This window comes from Biomphalaria glabrata, chromosome 5 (assembly GCF_947242115.1).
Source record: "Biomphalaria glabrata chromosome 5, xgBioGlab47.1, whole genome shotgun sequence".
In the NCBI taxonomy this organism is placed as follows: domain Eukaryota; kingdom Metazoa; phylum Mollusca; class Gastropoda; family Planorbidae; genus Biomphalaria; species Biomphalaria glabrata.
Genome location: NC_074715.1, coordinates 6,897,758 through 6,924,474, shown reverse-complemented (window position 1 = coordinate 6,924,474; position 26,717 = coordinate 6,897,758). Strand labels below are relative to the sequence as shown.

Sequence of the window (26,717 nt, the reverse complement as noted above, 5' to 3'; positions counted from 1 at the left end):
AAAGTTTCACTGATGTTTATTTATAAATGAACAGTTTTTCACAGGGCCCAAAAATAATCACAAAATAAAAACAAATCTTCAATGACATTGTTCAAAGAAATATGTGTGTAAAATAGAATCAGACAGATCTAGTTTATTCATTGAAAATCATAATCATTTATAATATGGCACTTTGATACGTTTATTGAAACAATATTATTGGTAATAATAACATTTGAGCTAATTGTAAAATAGTTTAAGTTAATTAGATAATGTTAAACACTGCAAGGCTGACTGATACTTTCTTAAGAGATCAAAGCTCGGGTGGTCACTACAAAAAACAGAAACATTTGAGGGTCAGCTGAGATCATGATGAACAAGTTCCAAAAGTCCAGACTTCAATGTCACGGAGGACTGTATTTGGAGCTTGTCATTAACAGAACTTCAGAATTAGTGATGTGACATAAACTCTATTGATGATGTGAGAACAATATCTCACAAGTTACCTTTCAAAATGCTACATGAGCTTAGATTTCTAGGTTAAGACACAGCTCTGAAGTGCTCAGGACAACATTTTGAGCATCTATAAATGTAGTATAACACATGCCTTTAAAAAAAACTTAGTACAAGTTATTCTTTGTAAAAATAAATAACTGTTTGATCAATTTTCCACTTTTCTAGCGACCATCCTGTATTGATACATTTACAAGCTAACAAATAAACATTTCAGGACTTAAAAGACATAAAACATAATACATAACACAACTTTCAACATCTCAAAACATAAAATGACATCACTAGCTTCTTTTTCCCCAACTTTTTTGCCTTTAATGACAAACTAAGAAAGTGGAAAGGTAAATATGGGTTACATTATATGTGACCAAACATGATCAAAACAATGTACAAGATAAGAAATAAACTGAAGAAAACTTGAGCTGGATAAATGAAGGTACAATCTTTGGTAAATGGAATTTGTTGTAAGTTAACATTTCTAGTGACAACAAAAACAATGTCACTAAGAGATTTATTACCGGTACCAATAAAAAATCCATTTTAAAAAACGTGTCCCTATGTCAATTGGAAATTATACACACACAAAAATATATATATAAACGTATTTTAAACTCAATAACATTCAATTGCAAACAAACTTGATCTTATAATGTGAAGAATCATATTGACATAGGCATACATTGTTTGTGTGGAAATGCAATAATGAAATCTTTGTTTAATTTCTACCAAATATTTTTGTAATATGTTTTACATGTTTCGGATGTTCCTTCAGAGTTGAAGATAGTTTACTTCCTAGTCCAAACCTCCCGCAGGCAATGGGGGATGAGTGTGGGCAGGGTTTGAACCCGGGACCATCAATAAATCCAAACGACAGTCCAGAGTGCAAACCACACGACCAGGCAACCATCCATTTGTCTGTGATAGCTATCAACCAGACGTAATGCTTGTGTCTGCCAAGACTAAGTATTTATGATCTAATTCTTAGTCATAGAACTAGTTATTGCACTTAGACTATTGTATTAAGTTTTGTGCTAAGAATATCTCTTGGTTGTATATATTAAGGGCTTAACTCGTCTATTTTTGTATCAATCATTTTGCTCACATGATCTATGTTCATAGCTGTAATGTTACTGACACTAGTTGATCACTACAACATCTACATTGTATCTAGACTGACGTCCATTCTGAAGAAATAAGATGAAAACAAGTGTGACAACTTTATAACTACAAGACATGGGAGTCTCAATATTGTCCAAGTGTCATGCCCCTCAGGTTGATCAATCATTGACTAGATTTGGAAAGCACATGAACATTTTTTTTTACTAAATAAATTAATTGCAGTAAAACATAAGAATTTTATAATATAAATTTAATTAACTAGACGATTAGAAGGTATTCACTGAATTATTAATATTTAATATCAAAAACATACTGAAACATAAAGTTCATTGACTAGGTCATTAGAATAAATTAACAAGACCATTGAGTACCAGCCAAATAAAGAGAACATATGAACTACACCAACATAGTATACTTAGGTAGATTCATTGAGTACATTGACTAGATCATAAAATATAATATCAATACAATTATAATTAGTTTACAAAATTATCTAGACCCTTATAATTATTGACTAGAGCATTCTAATATATTCAACAAACCATTTTAATGTATAAACTAAAGAATTATTATAGTAAATAACTACTGGACTGTGTTAAGTCCAAGACACAATGTACAGATAACAAACTGGGTGACTTCTGATATCATTTACATTCAAATACTTTGCAGTCACACTAATGTCAATAAACATTCTATACAGGAAACAAAAGAGATGGCACTTTAAAATAATAGTATTTGGGACTAAACATTTAGGAGAATATATTATCAAATATTCAAGTCAATAAAGGAAAACAATGGGAGGCAATCAGTGTTGCAGAGTTGTTGAAGTAACAACAAGAGGAAGACAATGGGAGGCAATCTTGAACTTGCATAGTTATCAACATGGTCTGCAAATGAGTTGTCTACTGGTCCAACCAAAACTCCACGTGATCATAGTTACTTCTCATGACTCTCTCCAGCTCTTTGGCGTGATCTAAATCTCTTGTCTCAACAACACACCGAACCTGAACAACAAAAAGTAGGGAACATTAAGATGTCATTGGGAATATAAAACGAATAGTAGGACACATCAAGATGTCACTGGGAACAAAAAAAAAATAGTAGGACACATCAAGATGTCACTGGGAACAAAAAAAAAATAGTAGGACACATCAAGATGTCATTATGAACATAAAAACTAATAGTAGGACACATCAAGATGTCATTATGAACATAAAAACTAATAGTAGGACACATCAAGATGTCATTATGAACATAAAAACTAATAGTAGGACACATCAAGATGTCATTATGAACATAAAAACTAATAGTAGGACACATCCAGATGTCATTTTGAACATAAAAACTAATAGTAGGACACATCAAGATGTCATTATGAACATAAAAACTAATAGTAGGACACATCCAGATGTCATTATGAACATAAAAACTAATAGTAGGACACATCCAGATGTCACTGAGAACATTGAATTTAATATGACTGAAATATGTTAAGGAACTGGCAAAGGGAGTTGCTTTTGTGTAGTAACTTCATGTACCTCTGGTCTGTGTATATGTGGGGTAGTAGGGTATCTGTTTTCCTAGAGGCTCTGCAAACACAGCTCAGATCGAACACAAATTTCCTAGTCTAAATTGGGAATCGAACTCCAGCCCCCGCTGCTAAATAGCCAAGCGATTTATGTCCCTCAGCCACAAATTGGGCTGGATTTTAGAGCTGGATATTTCCGGCTGGCATAAATATCCAATTCTGTCAGCCAGCGAGGAGATCTAGATCTGGACCAGTTATAAGATAGCCATTGTTATATCTACATTAAAACATAGATCTGATATGTTCATGGAACAAAACGAAGGACCATTCATTGATACGTTGATAGTTCTCTTGTTTCAAAAAGAAAACATGAGATTCACGAGTGTGTGTGTGTGTGTGTGATGGCAGTGTCCCACTGATCAAGCAAAACAGAAATCGTTTTATTTTTTATTTGGTGTGTGTGTGTGGGGGGGGGGGTCTGTGTACTGAAGTAGACAAAGTCGTTGTCCGCCGGCGGTCTATTTCAGTTTTCTTTCCGTCTTCTGCACTTTGTCTGCACGAGAAGCAGAAAACTATGCAGGTCGCAACTGGGTTTACGTAGTTGTGTGAAACACTGCACTCATCCTTAATTCTCGAAATCAAAGACATTGCCACATTATATTTGTACTCAAAATGTGTGATCTTTTCTCTATACAAAAATTAGGCCGCCTTTCCCCGGATCCACCAGTGCCTGGACAAAAATAATAATAGACAATGCAACGACATCCTCAAGATAATGGCAGGCTGTATCCAACACCAAGTGATTTGTGATTTTGGGCACATCGGTACAATTTAGGCCATGTCGTGCCTGCAGTCCCTCAAGGGCCACTCTACCTTTACACAACAAGGGCCAAATTCCATACAGTCAAATCATTAAAATCAAGGTCTATTCACAGTTAAAATAGTAGAGGTAAAAATTATATAATTTGGTAAAAATCTAATGTAAATAGTACATGTATACAAATTCATAAATCAGATCTTCGTAGACAACCCCACTTCCCGGATAAAGCACAGTACCTTCCCAGGGTCGACATTATTGAATAGTGTTTTTAAATTAGTGTTTCTAAAATATTTCTCCCTGACATCCTGGTATCTGGGGCAGTCGATGAGGATATGTTCCACGGTGAGGCGAGAGTCACAATACTCACAAAGTGGGGGCTCTTCTTTCTTCAGCACAAAAGAGTGCGTGATGTAGGTGTGGCCAATCCTAAGTCTGGACATGGTCGTGCTACCACGCCTTGTCAGACCCTTAGATGTGGACCGCCACCTGACATCCGCCACAATCTGCCTGAGTTTATTGTGAGTCTCAGCCTCCCATCGGTTCTGCCACTCTCGATAGGTGGCAGAGGCAATATTTTGTCTCAGGTCCGAGCAGGGAATTTGGGTTCCTGACATCCCATGATTTAGGGCTCTCTTTGCTTCTCTGTCTGCGGCTTCGTTTCCCTCAATGCTCACATGGGAGGGGACCCAGATGAAGGTGACATCTCTGTTATTTGGTCCAACAGCTTCAGGCTCTTATGTACCAATGGGATGTCAGTCTTCATCCGCCCCAAAGCTTGCATTTGGAGTCGGAGCAGATTATACATTTCCTCCTTTCTGATGCTTTGACGGCCATAAGTGCAAGCGATATTGCATATAATTCGGCCGTAAAGATGGAGCAGCCATCGGGGAGTCTACGGGAGATTGTTTTGTTCCGAAAGGAGCAGGCACATGCGACCTTTCCATCCATTTTGGATCCGTCTGTGTAGATGGTGCCACAATCTCCATAACTCTCCTGTAGTTCCCTAAAGTGGGCTTGTAGTATGCTTGGATCTGTATTTTCTTTTTTTTGAAATTAAGGAGGGATAAATTTAATTTGTGTTTATTCATTAGCCAAGGAGGATTCTGAGGGGTTTCTATTTTAGAGCTTTGGTCAATGGGTGGGGTTAAATTTTGGATGGGTTCTCTCATTCGAAGGCCCAACGGCTGTATGACGTTAGGCCTTCGATTGTATAATTCTAATTCTGTGGGGTTAAATATGGAGTCGAAAGCAGGGTTCGTGGGGTTGGATTTTAGCTTGACTATATACTGCATTGCAAGGATTTTCATTCTTATATCCATGGGGAGTTCTCCAGCCTCCAAATGGAGACTTGGGATAGGTGATGTACGAAACGCGCCGAGACAGAGACGCAGGGCAGCATTTTGTTTTGGTTCCAGTAATTTTAGATAAGACTTCCTTGCTGTTCCATATATTATGGATCCGTAGTCTAGCTTGGATCGAATTAGACTCCGATAGAGCAGCAGCAAGGTATCTCTGTCAGCTCCCCAGTCCGAATGGCTGAGTACTCTAAGTATGTTTAATGACTTTTGGCATTTCTTCTTAAGTTCCTCAATGTGGGGGAGAAAATTAAATTTGGAATCTAGGGTGAGGCCTAAAAATTTTGTAGTTTTCACGACAGGGATCTTCTTTTTGTGTATAAATAGTTCAGGGTCTGGGTGGAGTCCCCTTAAATTACAAAAGTGCATACTAACTGTTTTGGAGCCCGAAAATTTAAAAACATTATAGTTTGCCCAATTTTGAATTTTGTTTAAACATAACTGTAATTTTCTTTCTAAGGTGTTCATGTTTTTCCCATAAGTAAAAATGACAAAGACAAGAGTATTAATAACAACTTGCATAAATACTAAATCTAATTTAATGGCCACGACTTCATGACTCCGTTAAGGCCATTTTTTAAAAAAATCAATATTTCAATTTGAATTTGAATCGAAAGCTGAACATGTCGAGCATTGGAACCAACTGACGTGCTAAAACATCGGCAGCTGAAAGTTGATATCATGAGAGGGGTGTGAATTTTGTCTTCAAACGACTACAGAATTAATGGGCAATAGTTCAAACTATAACAAGGTGGACAATAGTTCTCACTGAAATATAACCATGTTTACTTCTTTTAGCTAACTCTAAAGGATAGCACCTCATAAAGTAACGTGGAGAACACGGATTCAAATCCCCTTTAACCGCCCCCCCCCCCAAAAAAAAAAAAAGATAATTAAAAATGAAATGGTGGTGCACTTAGTATGTTCTTTGTATAAGCAGCAAGTAAGGGCTCTATACTAAGTCATTTGTTTAACACACTTTATAAAAAGATTTTTTTTTATTTAATGTAACACGTGAACAAAATTCATAGAAAAAAAAAGTCATTGAAAATGTTCAGTTTCAACTAAACCCAAGAACTAAAGTCTAGTTCTCTTCCAACTTTCCACTGCTGTCCAGTTCATCAGAAGGCAGTCAATATTTAAAGGAGACGAGGAACTCAGCGAGAAATACAAAATCGATAGCATCATTTTTCGTTTACACCTCTTGAAAGGACAGACTCGCAACTGAACGTGCCGGGAATTGAAGCTATGGGCCAGTCTCAATGTGGTGGCTTATGTTCCAAGTAAGTTTAGTAGAGATGGCTGTAGACTATGTGGCCGTGTAAGTTTAGTAGAGAAGGTATAGAATATGTGGCCGTGTAAGTTTAGTAGGGTTAGCTATAGACTTAATGTTAGTAGGGATGGCTAAAGACTGTGGCTGTGTAAGTTGAGATGGCTATAGACTGTGGCTAAATAAATTTAGTAGGATTGGCTATTACTATGTGGCCGTGTAAGTTTAGTAGGGTTAGCTATAGACTTAATGTTAGTAGCTGTGTGGCTCAGTACGTTTAGTAGAGATGGCTGTAGGTCTAGGGTTAGGTCTATGTTTGATGGGTAAGGCTACATGTGGTTCTGCATTCTATAGAATGCACAACCACATATAGACAACCCAACTAAACTTACACAGAACAGAATGCACAACCACATATAGACAACCCAACTAAACTTACACAGAACAGAATGCACAACCACATATAGACAACCCAACTAAACTTACACAGAACAGAATGCACAACCACATATAGACAACCCAACTAAACTTACACAGAACAGAATGCACAACCACATATAGACAACCCAACTAAACTTACACAGAACAGAATGCACAACCACATATAGACAACCCAACTAAACTTACACAGAACAGAATGCACAACCACATATAGACAACCCAACTAAACTTACACAGAACAGAATGCACAACCACATATAGACAACCCAACTAAACTTACACAGAACAGAATGCACAACCACATATAGACAACCCAACTAAACTTACACAGAACAGAATGCACAACCACATATAGACAACCCAACTAAACTTACGCAGAACAGAATGGGTTGTCTATATGTGGCTGTGCATTCTGTTGTGTGTAAATTTAGTTGGGGTTGTCTAAATGTGGTTGTGCATTCTGTTTTATGTAAGTTTAGTTGGGTTTTCTATATGTGACTGTGCTGTGTTTAAAAAAACAGTTACTATAATTACTTATGTGTTTGGATTTCATCTTCTGTGTAAGTTGACAAGGGCTGCTCAGAGTTTTTGTTTTTTTCTTGGCTTTACGTTAAGAGAAAGTGGCCAGATTTCTCAGATCGATAGATGTTATTTTATTTCAGATTGTTAGCTTAGTTACATTTGGTTTAGAAATAGAAACATCTTTGGTTGATATTTGTGTAAGCAATGTAGATCAGGTTGTTTTTTTCCTGCTTGCTCGAGACGCATTGACTCTTGAGCAGATCTGTTACATTGATAAGTGCTTTAAATGAGGGATATTTATTTTTAATGAGGTTTTACATTTTGTATTGGTTGGCCTTTATTCTGATGAAAATTAAATGAGCAATTATGAGTTTAATTGCTACACATCTTAGCTGGTTTTAAAACTTACTTTTAATTTTTTTTTTACATATTTTATTATCATAAGCTATTTGAAATTACGCATATATATATACACGCTATATTTCGGACTATTCACTCAAAACAAAATGGTGGCTGGAGCTCTCTGATGTAAAACGAAAATGCGCGGACGCTGCAGACACACTTTGGTTTGATTGGTCTGTGGCCAAGTATACCAGGCTATGTCACACAGAAGAACTACAGTTCTGTTCACATGAAAGCAAATGTATTAAATTGCTAAACTTTTCTATAATGTGCTATTTAGTCGGGTCACTGGCAAAATATTCATACAATAAACATTACAATGGTACCACAAGATTTATCAAATTCTCTTGCTCTTACGCCACAAGACTTTGGATTATAATTCTTTTTCTATAGCATGGGCGTAGCCAGAATTTTGTCCCTTTGCTCACACATACAAACACACACACACACATCTAATTAATTTTCATTACACTGTCCCTTCATTTTTTTTTTCGGACGTCTTTTGTACTGTAGAATAGTTTCTTTTTCTGCAGTTAGTGGAAGAAAAGTAGACATCCCATCCTTGACAGTTAAAGAGTCTGGGGGAGCGCTGTGAGCTCCCGTCAGGGGCGTAGCTAGGGATTAGGGGGACCGGCGGTCTTGACCTCTTTAGGGGCCTCTTCATTTTGACATCATGACATGAGACGATGGTGTAATATTTAATGTAAAAACATATTTTGGACACTCATTGGGGCCCCCCCCTTAAGTGGGGGTCGGGAGATTTTCAAATTTGGACCCCTCTCCCGCAACCCTAGCTACGCCACTGGCTCCCCTAGCAGGGCGACCTCCCAGCGCCAAGCGATATTTCCTGTATTAGAAACTTAAAAAATGTTCATTCTGAGTTGTCTACAGAGCAATATCCTGATACTCATAGTAAAGAAAAGTGTATGTCAAATATCAAATCTTCTATTAATGGAGCCATGCGTCTGGTAGAAATGAATTGAATGCTTGTAAATTTACTTTATTTATGCGTTTCAGCAATTGGAAGAAAAAACTCCATTGCTAGGCTAAATGGTTACTATAGTTTTGCTTTAGTTGTTTTATTGGGGGTGGAGGAGATGAGATAAACTACAAAACACCATTTGGTTACCGTCATGGAATGGAGTGATGGTAGTTTGGTTTCTTTTTTTTTTAAATTGAAGAGGGCTTTTAACCTCAAAAACCTTTGGCACAAACTGATGTTTCCAAACAGACATGTGTCTTTAAATAACCAATAGACCACCTTATAAAAGTGTGTGGAGGGGGGTGCTATTAATCAAGGTGTGTCCATATTGTCATTAAGTTCTGTTTAAAATTGTGACTAATCAGACAATACCAACAATCAGATATTGCAAGGACACTAAAACAACTCTAAGATCAGCAAGGAGTTACCGGTACTTCAAAGCAAATTGGGATTCAGAGGTAATAGGTTTAGAAGTAATAGGTTCAGAAGTAATAGATTCAGAAGTAATAGATTCAGAGGTAAATATGTTTAGAAGTAATAGGTTCAGAAGTAATAAGTTCAGAAGTAATAGATTCAGAAGTAATAGATTCAGAAGTAATAGATTCAGAAGTAATAGATTCAGAAGTAATAGGTTCAGAAGTAATAGATTCAGAAGTAATAGAGATCCATCATAGTGAATTCTTTTCAGTTCTCTGCTCAATCCAACACAGAGAAATAAAATATCTTGCTCAAGAGGAATGTCAACTTTAAAGACAAGCTCATCAGCTTAGTTTTACTGAGAGTCTCAGGCAGACAATGGCGGCATGAAGGGAAAGGTAGACAACAACAGAAATGGTGCATTCCAAAATTAAATGAATTCACCTTCACCAGTCAACTGCATTTGTTTAATGGAGCAAATTATACTTTTTTAAATTCCACAATTGTATCCAAGTTGGGATTTAACTTTACAATAAAAAAATCTGACAGATTTAAAGGATAATATAGTTCAACATATAGAAATTATTTTTCTATAACATACTCCCGAAACTAATTTTTCACATTTTTGTTCTAAATCAAATGCTATAAATTTTACCTATTGTTAAAATCATGATGTTGTCCAAACCTTTTTCTTAAATATATTTTGAAATATGATTATGTAATAATACATTTAAAAGAGAGAGAGAGAGTGGATTAAAGACTGGCCAAGAAATGTTGGACATTTTTACCAACACAAATCATTATGTTCTATATATACATCTAGATCTAACAAGACTAAAAAAAATATTTCCACCAAAAACATGTAGTGCTTTTGACAAAAAACTTTAAAAAAAAAAAAAGAGAGAGATGTGTATACATTAAGGAATAGGTAGGCCTAATAAAAAGAAATACATAACACAAGGACAGGGGGAATTAGCTCTAGACAATATCAAACCTTATTGTTTGGTCAAATGTTATCATAATGAATGCTATAATTCAACATACACACTTTGTCATTATTGTTTTTTGTATAAGGGATGTTCATGCTCCTTAGTATAATATGCTTATAGCCCACTGGTCCAATCTTTTTGATGACATGAGGAGTAGGGGGGGGGGAGGTTTTTGTGTTGCCTTTAGGTGCACAGCAAACATAACTCAGCTTGAGTCAAAAACTCCTAGTCCATATTCGGATTTGAATTGGAGGCTTGTTGTTAGGTTAACCAAGCGACTAATGCTGCTCAGTTACACAAGATTACAGAACTTTGACCTAATGGTCATTTAAGCTACAGATTACATCAGAAGAAGTAAAACATTTCAGTTAGTTACTTATGTTTCTGAAGGAATGTCTGTACTAGATTAACAACAGTCTCTATTAGATCAGTGCAATCATAGAATGCAGGCTAATATGCCAAGTACAAACTGTAGTTAAAGCAAGTCTTACCATAACAGAGAACACGTCAGTCTGAAGCCAAGCTCTTTCATGAAGAATGTCTTTAATACTAAAACAGAAACATAAAAAAAATTAAAATTTGTTGTAACTAATTAAAGTAATCCCAAAGTCTTTCCAATTATTCTCACGTTTGTCTCAGAAGAATTCTTAGAAAAAAACAATAATCTTTTCCTTTTATTTATAGATTTCTATGTCATTTTTCAAATGCAATAGCCACTCATTGGCCTCACAACTTGACTGACAACCATTTTCAGGGCTCACAAAATTCTCAAAAACATTTTTTTTATAGGTCTCATAATGTCTAGTCTGATAATATCTTAGCCTCATAATGTAAAGTCTGAAAACTGTTTCTAATATTTCTACCCTGGTGCTGTCACTAGTGCTTTAAATAGAAATGAAAGAAATCACTCTTCAATCAATACTTTCAATTCATTTATTGCATCTAATTGATCAATACAAAAATTGTTGGAATGAATGATGAGCAGAAGAATAAAGATAACATGAGGCAAACTAAATGAGAGCAGAGAACTATGTGACATGTATCAACCATAACTAAGTGACATGTATCAACCCTAAGTGACATGTATCAACCCTAACTAAGTGACATGTATCAACCTTAACTAAGTGGCATGTATCAACCCTAACTAAGTGACATGTATCAACCCTAACTAAGTGACATGTATCACTATAACTAAGTGACATGTATCAACCCTAACTAAGTGGCATGTATCAACCCTAACAAAGTGGCATGTATCAACCCTAACTAAGTGACATGTATCAACCCTAACTAAGTGACATGTATCAACCCTAAGTGACATGTATCAACCCTAACTAAGTGACATGTATCAACCTTAACTAAGTGACATGTATCAACCCTAACTAAGTGGCATGTATCAACCCTAACTAAGTGACATGTATCAACCTTAACTAAGTGACATGTATCAACCCTAACTAAGTGACATGTATCAACCCTTACTAAGTGACATGTATCAACCCTAACTAAGTGACTTGTATCAACCCTTACTAAGTGACATGTATCAACCCTAACTAAGTGACATGTATCAACCCTAACTAAGCGACATGTATCAACCCTAACTAAGTGACATGTATCAACCCTAAGTGACATGTATCAACCCTAACTAAGTGACATGTATCAACCTTAACTAAGTGACATGTATCAACCCTAACTAAGTGGCATGTATCAACCCTAACTAAGTGACATGTATCAACCTTAACTAAGTGACATGTATCAACCCTAACTAAGTGACATGTATCAACCCTTACTAAGTGACATGTATCAACCCTAACTAAGTGACTTGTATCAACCCTTACTAAGTGACATGTATCAACCCTAACTAAGTGACATGTATCAACCCTAACTAAGCGACATGTATCAACCCTAACTAAGTGACATGTATCAACCCTAAGTGACATGTATCAACCCTAACAAAGTGACATGTATCAACCTTAACTAAGTGACATGTATCAACCCTAACTAAGTGGCATGTATCAACCCTAACTAAGTGACATGTATCAACCTTAACTAAGTGACATGTATCAACCCTAACTAAGTGACATGTATCAACCCTTACTAAGTGACATGTATCAACCCTAACTAAGTGACTTGTATCAACCCTTACTAAGTGACATGTATCAACCCTAACTAAGTGACATGTATCAACCCTAACTAAGCGACATGTATCAACCCTAACTAAGTGACATGTATCAACCCTAACTAAGTGACATGTATCAACTCTAACTAAGTGACATGTATCAACCCTAACTAAGTGACATGTATCAATCCTAACTAAGAACACTGAGTGTGAAATGAGTGACAAGATGTTTTTGTGTATGTTATTGTTGAGACTAGATAGCTAGCAAGATTTCTGTCACAGGAAAGAGAAGAAAATGATATATTTAGTAGCAGGAAAGATAAATTAGTGATATATTTAGTATCAGGGCTGCATGTATGTGTAGTGGGGTGCAACTGGGTGACACAAACTAAATGTTTGTTAAAATAACAAATAAATCTATATAAGATAAGATAAGATAGGATCCTTTTTCAAATCCAAACATCTCTAAGTAGACAGGAAAACCAGTGACTTGGCAGAATTTAGGTCATTGGTTAATATGCATGACTAAATGCATGACGCTTAGGACGTAATTATTATCTTTATTGAAGTAACATCTGTATTATATAAAATAAGATAAGACAAGAGCAAACTAACTATGTTGTTATACATTAATGTAGTAGTTTTCATATAAGTTTTGTATTGTGGTCCCAAAATAAACAAGTGCATGGAAGCTTATACCGGAAGCAAATAAAAAAACTAAATATAAAATATTTGGCAACTAATTTAAGGAACTCCTAAGTGTGCGTGATATTCAACTGATTCTAAATGATAAATTCTTTGCTGAAAAAGCAAAAGGTTTGCAGGACATATTCTGCACAGGATAAAATTTTCATGGCAAAAACCAGGAAAAACTCAAACAAGGACATCTTCATATAACATGACCCTGCACCTTCTAGAATGAAACATTGCTAAAGACTTATTTCTATGGAGACACATTGCCACCCAATGTGCAGAATGGGAGGATCAGAGTCTAAGAAATCATTTTGTGCAAGCTTTACAAAAGAGACTGTAACAGAGAAACCCTAAGAATGACCAGATACGGAAGTAAGTTACCCTTACTGGTATAAAGAGAAAACATTTCTATAAAAAAAAACATATCATGGCAAGAGACAGATAAAAAAAAACTTTTACAAAGATCAAAGAACTTAAATTTAACATGGGGAAAAAAGGGATATCTGGATGGATTTTACCGTAAATGGTTTCTTAATGCATTTAAAAAAAAAATAAAAATGGAACAACCTGAATTTGAACTCATTGTTCACCCCTCCTCAGGCCGTCCTGCTAACCACTCTGTTAGTGAGGTTCTTATGACTAGAGAAGATTGTATAGTTATATATTGTTTGTTTCAATTTAGAGCTAAAACCTATAAAGAGGACTAATTCAGCTTATAGCACCAATTCAGTCAAGTACAATTTCTTTCCTTTGTTCAAGATATCAAACAAAAGAATTAATTCCCAATAGTTAATTAACTAATTGGTCAATTTTTTAAATTGATTCTTGTGTTGTCTGATTGTGCAAAATTTCAGCTCGATCTGAGATTGGTTGTCGGAGAAATAGCAAGTACAAACTTTTTACCAGACAGAATGAGTTGATATAAGCTTTGTAAAAATGAATCAGGTAATGTATAACTAAGGTCTGTCTGAATGTCACTGCAATGCAAGGATGCAACATAATGATAGAATATAATAAAATTAATTCATTTATGAAGTTTTTATTACTTTTTTGAACCAAGTAGAACTGCTACAATGCATGTGAGTCAGGACAATGTGCTGCAGTTATCTAACATTAAGAGCATCATGAAAGTTTTCCTGCCCCTATAAATAGTTAGAATGGGAAAGACACAAGATGTTGATCTTTTCCTGCTTCTAAGTGCCTTAGAAAACTTTTTTATTGGGAAGTATTTCATATTGGCATGGTTGTTATGACAATGATAAAATGCAGTTAAGGTAAAATTGGCACATGACCCAAATTCAATCCATGCAATGTTACTACCCAATCCATGCAATGTTACTACCAAACTATTAGGCCACTGCTTGCCTAAATACATAAATCCTAGATATAAGCAAATTTAATAGTTATTTTTTTTGTTTTATCATGCAACATACTAATTATTTTTTAAATTGTCATTTTTTTAATAAATACAGATAAGCATTTTTCAACATCTTCCTATTTGTATATGGATTTGAATCATATTACTAAATAATGGACTAAAAGTTCCCCTTTCAGACCTTGTGGTCTATAGGGCAGATGATGTAAAGGTCATCTGTTTCTGTGGCCTACGGTTAACGAGGGTGTCATGTAGCCAGCACAACGACCAACCACCTTTACTTTTCCCCAACTAATGTCAGATACCCATTAGAGCTGGGTGGACTAAGAGGCGCCCAAAGATTCCGAAATTAAAAATCCCAGTCTTCACCAGGACTAATGACATAAATTTATTAAGACTTTGCAGTTCATGAATTTAAGTTGTCTTTTTTATTTAGGTAACAAAATGGCGATAAATCACAGATTTCGTCTACCTAAATTTATATAATACTCAAGACAGTAAACTATTTATTTTCATAATTATATAAGACTTTTAAAGTGTGTCTGCTCTTTAGAATTCTCTTGTTTCTGACACCAATGGTTTATACCTTTTGAGGACAGCATAATGAACATGATAGCCTCAGTTTCAAATGTAACATAGGACTTTCAGCCTACTGCTTTTCTGCAATGTTTCATCAATTAAAAGTAATTGTTTTGTGTTGTCCAAGTGACAGGAGTGTGTGAAATGAGGTATGAGAGAAATAAACTGACATGAAGATATCTGACAAAACACAATGTGGTATTGTAGTGGAATGAACTTCATTCAGAAGCTTAAATAATCAAACAATGATGGCATTTTAAAATCAACATTGTAAACTTTTTAACAAATGTATTTTTAAATGTCCAAACAAAAAATTTAGAGAAAAATGGTTTGTTTTCTGTGATGTTGTAATAGGAAAACTTTTTTACCTGACACCCATATCTGCTATTTTCTTGGTCAACTCTGCGATCCCTCCAGGCCTGTCAGATACTGTAACACCGAACCTAATCAGACGACCTTCAGCTGCAAGTCCTCGCTCAATGACACGTCCTAAAGCAGTTGTATCAATGTTTCCACCGCACAAGCAAACAACAACACTGTATGTGATAATGAAATCTATTGTATAAATATTGCAGGCAACATTTAAAAATATGTTTTTTTAATGCCTACAAGTGAAAACATTTGCAGTTTTACCATTTATCTTTTTGTTTGTACAGGAATAAAAACATGTTTAAGAAATAATTTCATCTCATTTCATTTCCTATAGGTTATTATAATTATTTTTATTGTCTTTTTGTTTAGCTTAATTTAATTAATTAGGGCTACATCATTTATGTTTTTGATTAACACAGAATAAAAAAAATAAAAAATCAAGAATTCACTTTAAAAAGAACTTAAAAGTGTATTAGAAAAAGAAAGTTTAATCTTCTGAAGTAAAGAACACTGAATAAAACTTGGGTGAAACACTGCATTGAATAGAACAAGGGGAAAAAAAATGTCAAAGTCAAAGGTTTTCTATGAATAAGAAAAGTTTATTTATGTTTAGTTAGTTTTGATAAAGCTTAGCAAATTGATATTTACAATTATGTAATTCTATTCTAAATCTTTGTGTATTGTTTTTTTCTTCTATACACTATCTCTTTTTTTGCTCCTTGGCTAATGCCATTAAACAGATCATTTATGCCAATAAAGAAAACGAGTGGGCCAAAGACTTGAAAATTCCCCACTTTCACTTATAAATTTGGGTGACTGTTCATTTCATCCCCTGTCACTTCATCCCCGGTCACTTCATCCCCTGTCATTTCATCCCCAATTAAATATTTTTCTTTTTCATTGTTTAATTGTGCTGTTAAGGCTTTGACTTTAAGCCCTCATTTCATCTAATATATAAATATGATTAAGAAGAAAGAGTTTTGATATTTTTTTACATGTCACTAATGCGTTTGTAGTGTTCCTCTTACACTTTACATTCTTGATGAGAAATCTTATAATATATTGTAAATCAGGGTGTGTACTTAGCTATAGCGCTTCTTTTGGATATGGGGGATGTAATATTATAATATTATCCTCCGAATGACATAATGATAAAGGCCAAGCCGCTGATAACTTATCATCAAAGGCCAAGGTGTGGTGCAAGTAGTGCAAATCTTTTGAGAGATAGAAGTGTGATTAGAATAATTATGACCGTGCCTCTGATAACTTATCATCAAAGGCCAAGGTGTGGTGCAAGTACAACCATGTTTCACTTTATTTTATTTTTTGATCGCTCTTTCTTGAAAATGAGTGCGTCATTTTTAGCCTTGAAATAATGCGAAATTTTTATAGCTTTTAGTGGCATTTAATTTTAATTTTATTCTTATCTAATGTGTTACACTTTTTGTCATTTAAATAAAAAATGAATAATTTAAATATTGCTCATTTCATGATTTTTACAATTACTATTTATTAGATAAAATAATCAGATGATGAAAATAACAAGGGATGAAATAACCAGGGGATGAAATGACCGGGGGATGAAATGACTGGGAACCATAAATTTGATGTTGATTTAAAGCCATATGTTATCATGCATGTTATCATGAAGTGGACCAGAAAAGAAAAAGTAGCTTTTTAAAGGCATATGTTGAATATCTTCCACCTTCTATGTTTAAGGCGTATTCTAAAACTTTATAAGCCCATATATTTCTTATTCTCATAACACAAATAGTCCTGTTTATTTTTCTCTATTGTCACAATGAATAAATAACTGACCATAGATTTGTATTGCCTTTAGTGACTATATTGCTTACATAATCATGCTGAAGATGTTTGCTGAGTGACTGGGTCAGGTGCTTTTATTTTCATTAATGTATTAATGTGCACTCTCTCTGCTTTTGTTTCTTAACTTTATTTTTAAAAATTTATGTGTGCGCATAATTTTGAAGTATAGGCTATACTAGAATGCCAAAATCAAATTGTACATACTTTTTGCCTTTAAGTTCAGGGAGACAACCCTGTATAATAGCAGCCAGACCAGCAGCACCAGCCCCCTCTACCACAGCCTTCTCTTGTTCTATCAGTCTTAGAATTGCCAATGCTATACTGGACTCTCTAGAGGATGGAATGGTTTTTTTTTTAGAATCAAGAGTCATTGAAATCTCACAATGCTTATGTACTAAAAGAGCATGAATACTAAAGACTAAAAAAAAACCCACTAAAATTTACACAACAATAAGCTTTAAAAAACTTATAAATAATTGTTTCACATTCACTAATTACACATTTAGGCCTACTTTAAAGAATAATATGCAATTTAGTTTAAAACCTACTTCACTGTGACAACTTTATCAATCAACTTTTTTGCTGTGGCTAAGGAATTGACACCAACAACTGGTACTGCCAAACCTTTAATTAGACATAAAACAAAAAAAAATTTTAATTAAATTATTAATACTTGTATAAATGTTGATTTAATAGCATCTGTGACATTGTATTGTACTGTGAATGTTAAGTGTATAGGTCTACATACATGCTTGATTACTCTTACTATACGTAGCATCCCTCCCTGTTATGAAAACCAAATGACTGAGCAACTAAGCTTTTTTTTCTTACCTTGAACAAAATTTGAACTTATCACATAGTAATTTTTTGTTGATACATTTAAATCCTGTTGGCATTAAATTTGAAAGATTCACTTTTGATACACTTTTCTAGTTAAGTTGAAAATAGAGATCAAGACAAAGCACCTAAATTTGTTGACAGGGAGGTTTCTTTTTTATTTAACCCAGCCGGTCATATTTTAGAGAGAGAGAACCTAACATCTGCTAGTGTTTTATTTAACCCAGCCCGTCATATTTTATAGAGAGAGAACCTACCATCTGCTAGTGTTTTATTTAACCCAGCCGGTCATATTTTATATAGAGAGAACCTACCATCTGCTAATGTTTTATTTAACCCAGCCAGTCATATTTTATAGAGAGAGAACCTACCATCTGCTAGTGTTTGACCAACATGACTGTAGACTGGTTTGCCAGCTGCCATTGCTGCTTGAAAGCCAGTTGATCTTTCAGACTCAACACCCTGAGTAAGTTGAGTAAGTACAAAGTAAATGAAGAGATAAATTAAAAGACATACAAAATCAAATACATTAAAAATATCTTTGAGTTTGAATTATATGATTCTTATTTCTGTTTAATTTGTTACATACATTAACACAGAGTTATGAGAAACTATTTCAGTCTTAACATTAATAAAATATTCAATTGTATTGGAGTAGCTTGATGAATCAGAAAAAAAAAGAAGGTAATACAAACTCACAATAATCTTTATACTAGGCTTAAGGGTCTTGAGGGCTACAGCTACTCCAGCTATGAGTCCTCCCCCTCCAACTGGTACTATACAAGCATCTACCTGTGGGACTTGGTCTATGATCTCTAGACCCATAGTACCTTGACCAGCAACAATGTGTGGGTGGTCATAGCTAGAGAATAATATTGCAAATAGTATTTTAAGAGGTCTTGTTAATGTAGCTAATAATTAAAAGAAGCTGATCATAGCTTGATAATGTAGCAAATAGTAGAATATGTTATTGCTCATAAACATAGCTAATACTTAATAGAAAGTAAAGAACAAGAAAAATAGAAGGTTGAATAATCTCCATGTTCATTAGAATGAAAGGCTATTGTATCATACAACCACTGATCTCAGTTGAAAGTTCATTCACATAATCCTCTATTAAAATCATGATAAAAACATATTTCAGAAATACCACAACTTAATTTTTCCTGGCAGAATTAAAAATATTTTAAATTTAATTCCTACAATTATAATTTAAAGTAAAAGTATGGACTTTGGATCTTAGTGTAAAAATCACACTTTAAAAATTAGTCAATTCTACAACAAAAACAAGTTTAAACTCACCCATTGATATAATGCAGACCTTTCTTTTTACTGAGTAGCATAGCATACTGCTTAGTCTGGGCAAAATGAGAAGTTCAAAATATATTTAGTCAAGTAGTCTCAGAACTCTTACAACATTACCACTAAGTATTAAATTCAAGACTTACAAGGTATATGAAGAAGAGGTCACCTATTTCTATACTGTGTGGGCTAAACAATAACTAAGTGCCTCTATATTCCAAAACAAATGTCAGGCACCTAAACATCTAAGCAAAAAATCTCAATCTCCATCCACAAGGAATTAGGTCTAAAACCTTTAGATTGGTATTTAACATCTAAATTAAATGTCTTAAACAAAACGTGATTGCTGCATATCAAAACCATAAAATACCAAGTTAAAAAATTTAAAATTAAATTATAGCTTTTATATAGTCCAATCTCATTTGTGGACTGGTGGGGGAGGGGGGGGGGTATCTAGGAGAAGGTTTTCCGTGCTGCCTTTAGGCGCTCAGTAAACACTACTCTGCTCAAGTTGGGTGTCAAACCTAGAGCCCCCTTCATAGGTAGCCAAGCCAAGCCAAGTTCAAGCATAATTAGCCTCTCAACCACGCAATCCCAATTAGACTAATTCACAATTAGACTAATAATTTTCAAATCTGAACTCTTTATGTAGTTTTTTTTTTTTTAAATGCAGTAGCCCTTATAAAAAAATATAGAAAAAATAGAACTAAATGATTCCATGCAATATCTGACTCATGCTAAAATCATCAACTAGTTTTACTTCACCAAAGTCTCTTCCAAATACAACAACATTGGCGCCATATTGTCGACACGCTTCCACCTTCATCATTGGAGCTACTATAGGCATAACCACTGTGACTGGGATGTTTAATAGATGTCCATGATAGGTCAAGGCCAGAGCATGATTCCCTGCACTGGCTGCAACTACACCTTTTTTGGCTTGCTCCTAGAATAATGGAATTAAAAAATATATATTTATAAAAGTGTTCACTCATAAATAAACAGGAAATATGGATGCATTTTTTTTTTAATTCACCAAATGAACATGTAAACAAAAAAAGTTAAATGTACACCATTTTTTTAACAAACAATTTAGAAATGATAGTATAATTAAAATTGTTAAGTTGATCATTTAGTTCTCGTTTTTTTAATAACTTTATGGAAACTACTGAAATATTTAGCATAAGTTGAAATTTGCCAACAGCAAGTAAAGTTCTCTATGGCAACAAGGAAATCTGTAGCTAACAGTAAACAAGTAGGACGTGTGGTGAGCTCAAAAAGCTACCAATTTTATACATTGTAAACTTTATTGAACTCAGTTACCCAATATGTCTTAAACATCTAAAAATAAATGTCACATTGGACATGCATTATTTTTTAAAAAGTGAAGACCAACTGTTTGGTAGCTAAATGTGCATTATTTTTCTATGTCCACAACTAAACATACATTACCTCATTTAACTGTAATAGAGTATATCTAGCTCCTCTTTCTTTAAAGCTGAAAAATATAAAAAAAGAAAGTTCATTTCTTAGTTCACACCTGCCATATAGAGATTTCGATACATCTTTTTATTTGACTATTTGTATCCCTTTTAAATATTTCACTTTCATATTTAAAAAAAAAGAAAAATATTTAATTGTGCATAATGCAGTCATTAGTAAACAATTATTTTGGACAGAAATTATTCATTTAAAACAAATATTAACATGTACCTTCCAGTGTATTGAAGAAAGTCTTTTTTGAAATATATATTCATTCCATATTGTTTGGACATTTGAGAAAACTGAAATGAAATAGCATGTTAAAATATTTTAATTTTAACCAGTAAACTTGTTAAAATGTGAATTATATAACTTTCCTATTGATTTTTGAAACTACTTTTCAGAAGTAGGTCATACAAATTGCTTTTATTTAAGGAAATTTAGAATATTTTTATTGTGCTAAAATAGCTTTAAACAAACATTTCAAGCTAAATGTGGAATTTAACTAGAAAATTAAATTTTATATGGCCTTCTTATAAACTACTTAAATTACTAATATAAAGGGAATTTAACCTATTTCGGTATGTCATACACCACACATTCACAAGCTATAGAAGCAATATAGAAGATGCTGTATAATACAAAAGTAATAATAATAATTATCATTAATAATTGTCATTTCCTGTCAATCCCTAGCAAATCTTTTTAGTTTAGATTCATCATCATCATCTATCCCATGACTTTCATCATAGGGTGACCAAATCCCTCTAACCATTTGGAACATTTTATTTTTCCAAACTAAGGCTACAATAGTAAACTGAGGAAAGTAATTATGTACAACAAAATAATTGTAAATTTAAAAAAAAAGCAACAACATTTTATCTCTCTTGAAAATCAAATGTGAAAAGGTATTGTGTATTCAAACACATTTAAAAATATATATGGTTTGTCCATCGTGGCTCAATGATGACCACTTGTGTCATCCAGGGGGCTGAGGACTTTGCACTGGGGTTTTGTGCCTCCTCGTATAGCTGGTGAGACCTATGTGAGCTTACATTTTTTTCTCTGACCCTTTTCTTTTTCCGTCACTGTTCTTTTGTTCTCTGCAATTTGTGGGCCAGTTTGCACAATATTACTTTATGTTTAACACTTGGTAGATTTACAAGTTCTTTTTTTTTTTTACTTTTTCTAAATAACTACTGGTACAATAAAGATGATAGTGTAGGCCAATTCTAACTACAATAAAAAAAACAGAGATTTTAGAATCTTTGTTAGTCAAAATTAAAAGGAAAATATATATAGTGAATGGACTGGCTGAAATATATAACAGCAGCTGACAACTTACAACTGAGAAACCTTTAAAAACCTTAATTTAACTGATTTCAAAACTCATCAGTCCATGCATAATGATTTGGTGGACAACTCCTCATCCCAAATTTAAGATTTATTTGTTAATGTACTAACAGCTTCTGCAGCTATTGCCCAGTTCAGAGTGGACTACTTCTCTATTCACACAAGTGATCTGATGGGCCAGCAAAGTGGTGCACTACTCTATTCACACATGTGATCTGGTGGGCCAGCAAAGTGGTGCACTACTCTATTCACACATGTGATCTGGTGGGTCAGCAAAGTGGTGCACTACTCTATTCACACATGTGATCTGGTGGGCCAGCAAAGTGGTGCACTACTCTATTCACACATGTGATCTGATGGGCCAGCAAAGTGGTGCACTACTCTATTCACACATGTGAACTGGTGGGCCAGCAAAGTGGTGCACTACTCTATTCACACATGTGATCTGGTGGGCCAGCAAAGTGGTGCACTAATCTATTCACACATGTGATCTGATGGGCCAGCAAAGTGGTGCACTATTCTATTCACACATATGATCTGATGAGCCAGCAAAGTGATGCACTACTCCATTCACACATGTGATCTGATGGGCCAGCAAAGTGGTGCACTAATCTATTCACACATGTGATCTGATGGGCCAGCAAAGTGGTGCACTATTCTATTCACACATATGATCTGATGAGCCAGCAAAGTGATGCACTACTCCATTCACACATGTGATCTGATGGGCCAGCAAAGTGGGTGTATGGAAAATGGGGACAAGAACAAAAAAAAAAAGATTAAATAAAGAAAGTATTATTTATATTTATGTTCAGTGAAAGTCACCATGATTATTATTATTACTTTTGTATTATACAGCATCTTCTATATTGCTACTATAGCTTGTGAATGTGTGGAGGGAAAGGGTATTTGGGACGTTTCCATGTGCCTTGAAGTACTCAGCAAATACAACTTAGTTCACATAAAATGCGAACTCCATTAAAAATTCCCAGTTTACACAAAGCCACTGATTCATACATCCTGCTATTCGTAATTTAACAGTTTCAGTAGTTTTTCATTCTACAGCTACTTAGGTTTTAAATATTCACTTATCTAGGTTCCCTTGCACTCATTTCAATTCAAAGTTTAAAAATATAAGCTAAACATTAGTGAATAAAATGGTAATTACATTGCAAGGTGTTTTTTCAATTCCTCCTTTAATTTTAAAGGAAGCAGCACTGACATCATTGAAGTTAACAAGAACTGGCTGCTCTGGATTACAAAATGGATCTAACACAACTTCATCAGTATACTCTACATAATTACTGTGTTCATCAATGTCACTGGTGTCGTTGGTTTCATCAAAACTATTTTCTACATGTCCATTCATTTTCAGCTGAAACATTATTAACGGTGTAATAATTTAATTTGTTAGCTTAGTAGGAAAGGACATTGAAAAATTACATAGAACACACACAATTTCATATATTTCTAAGACAAAAAAAGTGAGTGATATTTCACCTCATTTTCATTGGTTGAAAATTTAAGCTATAATAGTTAAATTATTTAAGATAAACATCATCTTTATGATAAGTATGAAATAAATATTATTCAATGTGAACTATACCATTTCTAAAGCCGCAATACCAAATCAGGTTAGTGTCTAGAATTGTAATGGTCATTGGCAAGCCATAAAGAAAGGCATTAACTAAATAAATTTAATTAACTCATTAACAGCGCTAAGAAAGAAAACATAAACTCAGAATCTGCCCCCAAAGTGGTCCACTCAGGCTGATAAAAGGCAGGTTTCAATTATTATTAGCATGAATATCAGAAGCAATGAACTAAAAACCATCAATAACCACAACCCTATCTCAATCGATACAAATAGAAGAGACATAATATATATGTATCGAAAGTGTTGCCAATATTATTGCATTGTTAGGTAGACTGATGATATGATACCACAAGATATCAAGTATATTAATGTTATTATTACATTGTTAATATTCAGATATATTCAATGAATTGATTACTATGAAGATTTTGGTTCAATGTAAACCTCACCTAACTGATGTTATTGAATGATTATTGAAGGTTTTGTAAAGGGTCAAACTGATCTCTCATTCAAGGCCTCAGAAAAAACTTCCTTTTGGTTAAATGTCTAGGTGTATTCTGTTTACGTTGACAAATTACTCTCCACTTGTATAATGCTAAACAATGCTTACTAAATCTCCCCTTTTCTATATAAAACCAAATTAATTAATTACCACTAATTTTTTTTTTTTTTTTATTGATTCAGGTATTGTCATCAACTATGAATAATTGTAGAAAACTTTAACTTGATCTGAGAATGGGAAGTAGGAGAACAAAATTTGAAAATTAATAATTTCTATTAATAAATGATTTAAAATGCATATTATATATTTTTAAAAAATGTACATTTTTAATTTATTTGGTTTATCCAAAGAATATTACAAGACTACAAGCACACTATAACCACAACAAAGTTGCCAATAGTAGGATTTAAAGTATTGGTAAAAATGCAAAGAAATTTCTATTCTCAAAGTTTCTGAGCTGTCGAAATGTATAGTTTTTTTCTCTTTTGTGGAAAACCCCTTTTCTGTGGTCTGTAACCCCACCAACACTCCCTTATATCCAGCCCTGTCAACTCTATTGGGTACCTAGGTTGTTAAGGAAGTAAAGGTTAAAATTGTCATTGTGCTGGACACATGACAACCTCATTTGCCATCGATCATAGAAATTTATGAGCATTACATCATCTATCCTTTAAATGGGAATACTATATAAACAGCCCAGTCCGGATGCTGGCCTGGCCCGGGATAACTGGAATAGCTCTTTAAAAGAGATGAGATGGGAAGGTTGAAGGGAAACAACTGCACATTTAATCTCTTTAGTAGGCCTATAGGCAGTATGGGACTTTTTATGATTATTTGAAACATCTACTACTCATAATGATAATGTCATAATAAGTTAATGACCTTATACTATAAAGTAAGTCTGCACTAAACCGGCCAAGCTAAAATGTCTATAGTGAGTGACTAGGCTAGGCGATCTAGAAATAAATGAAATATATAAAAATCTCTTATTTCAGAGATCTTGGACTTTGGTTATAAAATTATAGATTTATACTTTTATAGATCTAGCACATCTATATAGACTAGATCTAGATTATATAGACCTTGTCTAGTAGTAGTACAAATTGTAACAAATATATCATATTTATGATATTAGTTAGTCACTAATCTCTCATTTTAGACATTTTTATAATAATTTTTTTTTTCTAGACTTGACTAGGTCTAGATAGTCTATCTACATAAACGAAATAAACTTCAGTACATTCTGAGTTATTTCATTCTACTTTTTATTTCTAGATCTAGAATCTTGTACATACAAAAAAATAATACAAAGGTCCAAAGGTTTTCATGAGGAAAAGATGTTTTTTTGTTTACTTACAATCGAGATGGAGATAACAACGGATTCTGTATTCTCAGTCCTACCACGTTAACATAACAAATCGGTTAATGTCAAGGTCATATGCTTGGAGGTGTGCCTCTTTCCAACCAATAAGAAACAAGACCTTTAATGTTTTGTTTTTCAACCCTGAACAGACTTGACCCCAATTTCGTACATTTCTTTGTAATTAATTTGTATGGTTTAGTATAATGGCCTACCTAATTGAACACCAAGCCTAATTAATTTTTTGCTTTGGTGTTAAGTTTACTTTGTTGTACAGTGATTGATTTAGAGTATTATAGAGCTAGGAAGGTATAGGCCTATACTGGCCTATCTATAGTGTGAATTGGATGTCATTTTGTAGGAAAGGAGAAAAAGGGGGGGGGGGGGGAATCATCTTTCGATCGATCTGTAGTCGATTCTCATCATGCGCCAATTGTTGTATATTATACTAATATTAAACTAATGATAACATAAAAGATTAACACCTCTGAAATTAAACAAAACACACCGTTATATTATAAATCCAAGGAAAGCGCTCAACGAAAGGAGGTAATAATAGTAGAGGATGTGTATTTATTTACTTTAGTGTCTTTAGTTATACATTTAAAATGTGAGACATGGACTTCAGTTATCAAGTCGTAGGGAGTCTTAAAGTTCTACAAACCATTTTCTACCTTAACATTACTACAGACCACCGACACACTTTCCAGTGTCTCTCCAGTTCCTCAAAACCGTTCAATGGTAGCACGAAGCAGATAGCTCAGCCTCCCATAACCTGCAGATCACTTCAGCAGAATCTAAAACAGTCCTTTTAGTATCAACATGTCGTCTCGTGTTGAACGGTGTGCTGGTGCGCACCATATCAGTGTAGGCGCGGGAGAGAGGTCATAACAATAAAAACTACACACCACAATAAACCATTATATTTCTATTTATTTTCATCTGTCGTCAGTATTAGGTGTTGCAAACTATGCGTAGTTAACAACTG

At 34.1% G+C, this 26,717-nt stretch overlaps 1 protein-coding gene across 2 annotated transcripts; it reads right to left on the bottom strand.

Moving 5' to 3' along the window:
- LOC106055496 (L-threonine ammonia-lyase-like) lies at window positions 1-26,548 on the bottom strand. 2 transcript variants are annotated; one of them, XM_056028487.1, is made up of 13 exons: window positions 26,404-26,548; window positions 23,439-23,645; window positions 21,149-21,219; window positions 20,888-20,933; window positions 20,196-20,381; window positions 19,436-19,491; window positions 18,833-18,995; window positions 18,505-18,595; window positions 17,845-17,920; window positions 17,501-17,626; window positions 15,466-15,633; window positions 10,829-10,886; window positions 1-2,615 (listed from the first exon to the last, which is right to left on the bottom strand). In XM_056028487.1, exons 2-13 carry the CDS (start codon window positions 23,637-23,639, stop codon window positions 2,514-2,516), a joined length of 1,344 nt encoding a protein of 447 aa, XP_055884462.1. In that variant the 5' UTR covers window positions 23,640-23,645; window positions 26,404-26,548; the 3' UTR covers window positions 1-2,513. The 2 variants fall into 2 exon arrangements, with proteins under 2 accessions (XP_055884462.1, XP_013067233.1); XM_013211779.2 differs by lacking the exon at window positions 26,404-26,548 and adding an exon at window positions 25,727-25,822.
- Window positions 26,549-26,717: the final 169 nt, after the last annotated feature.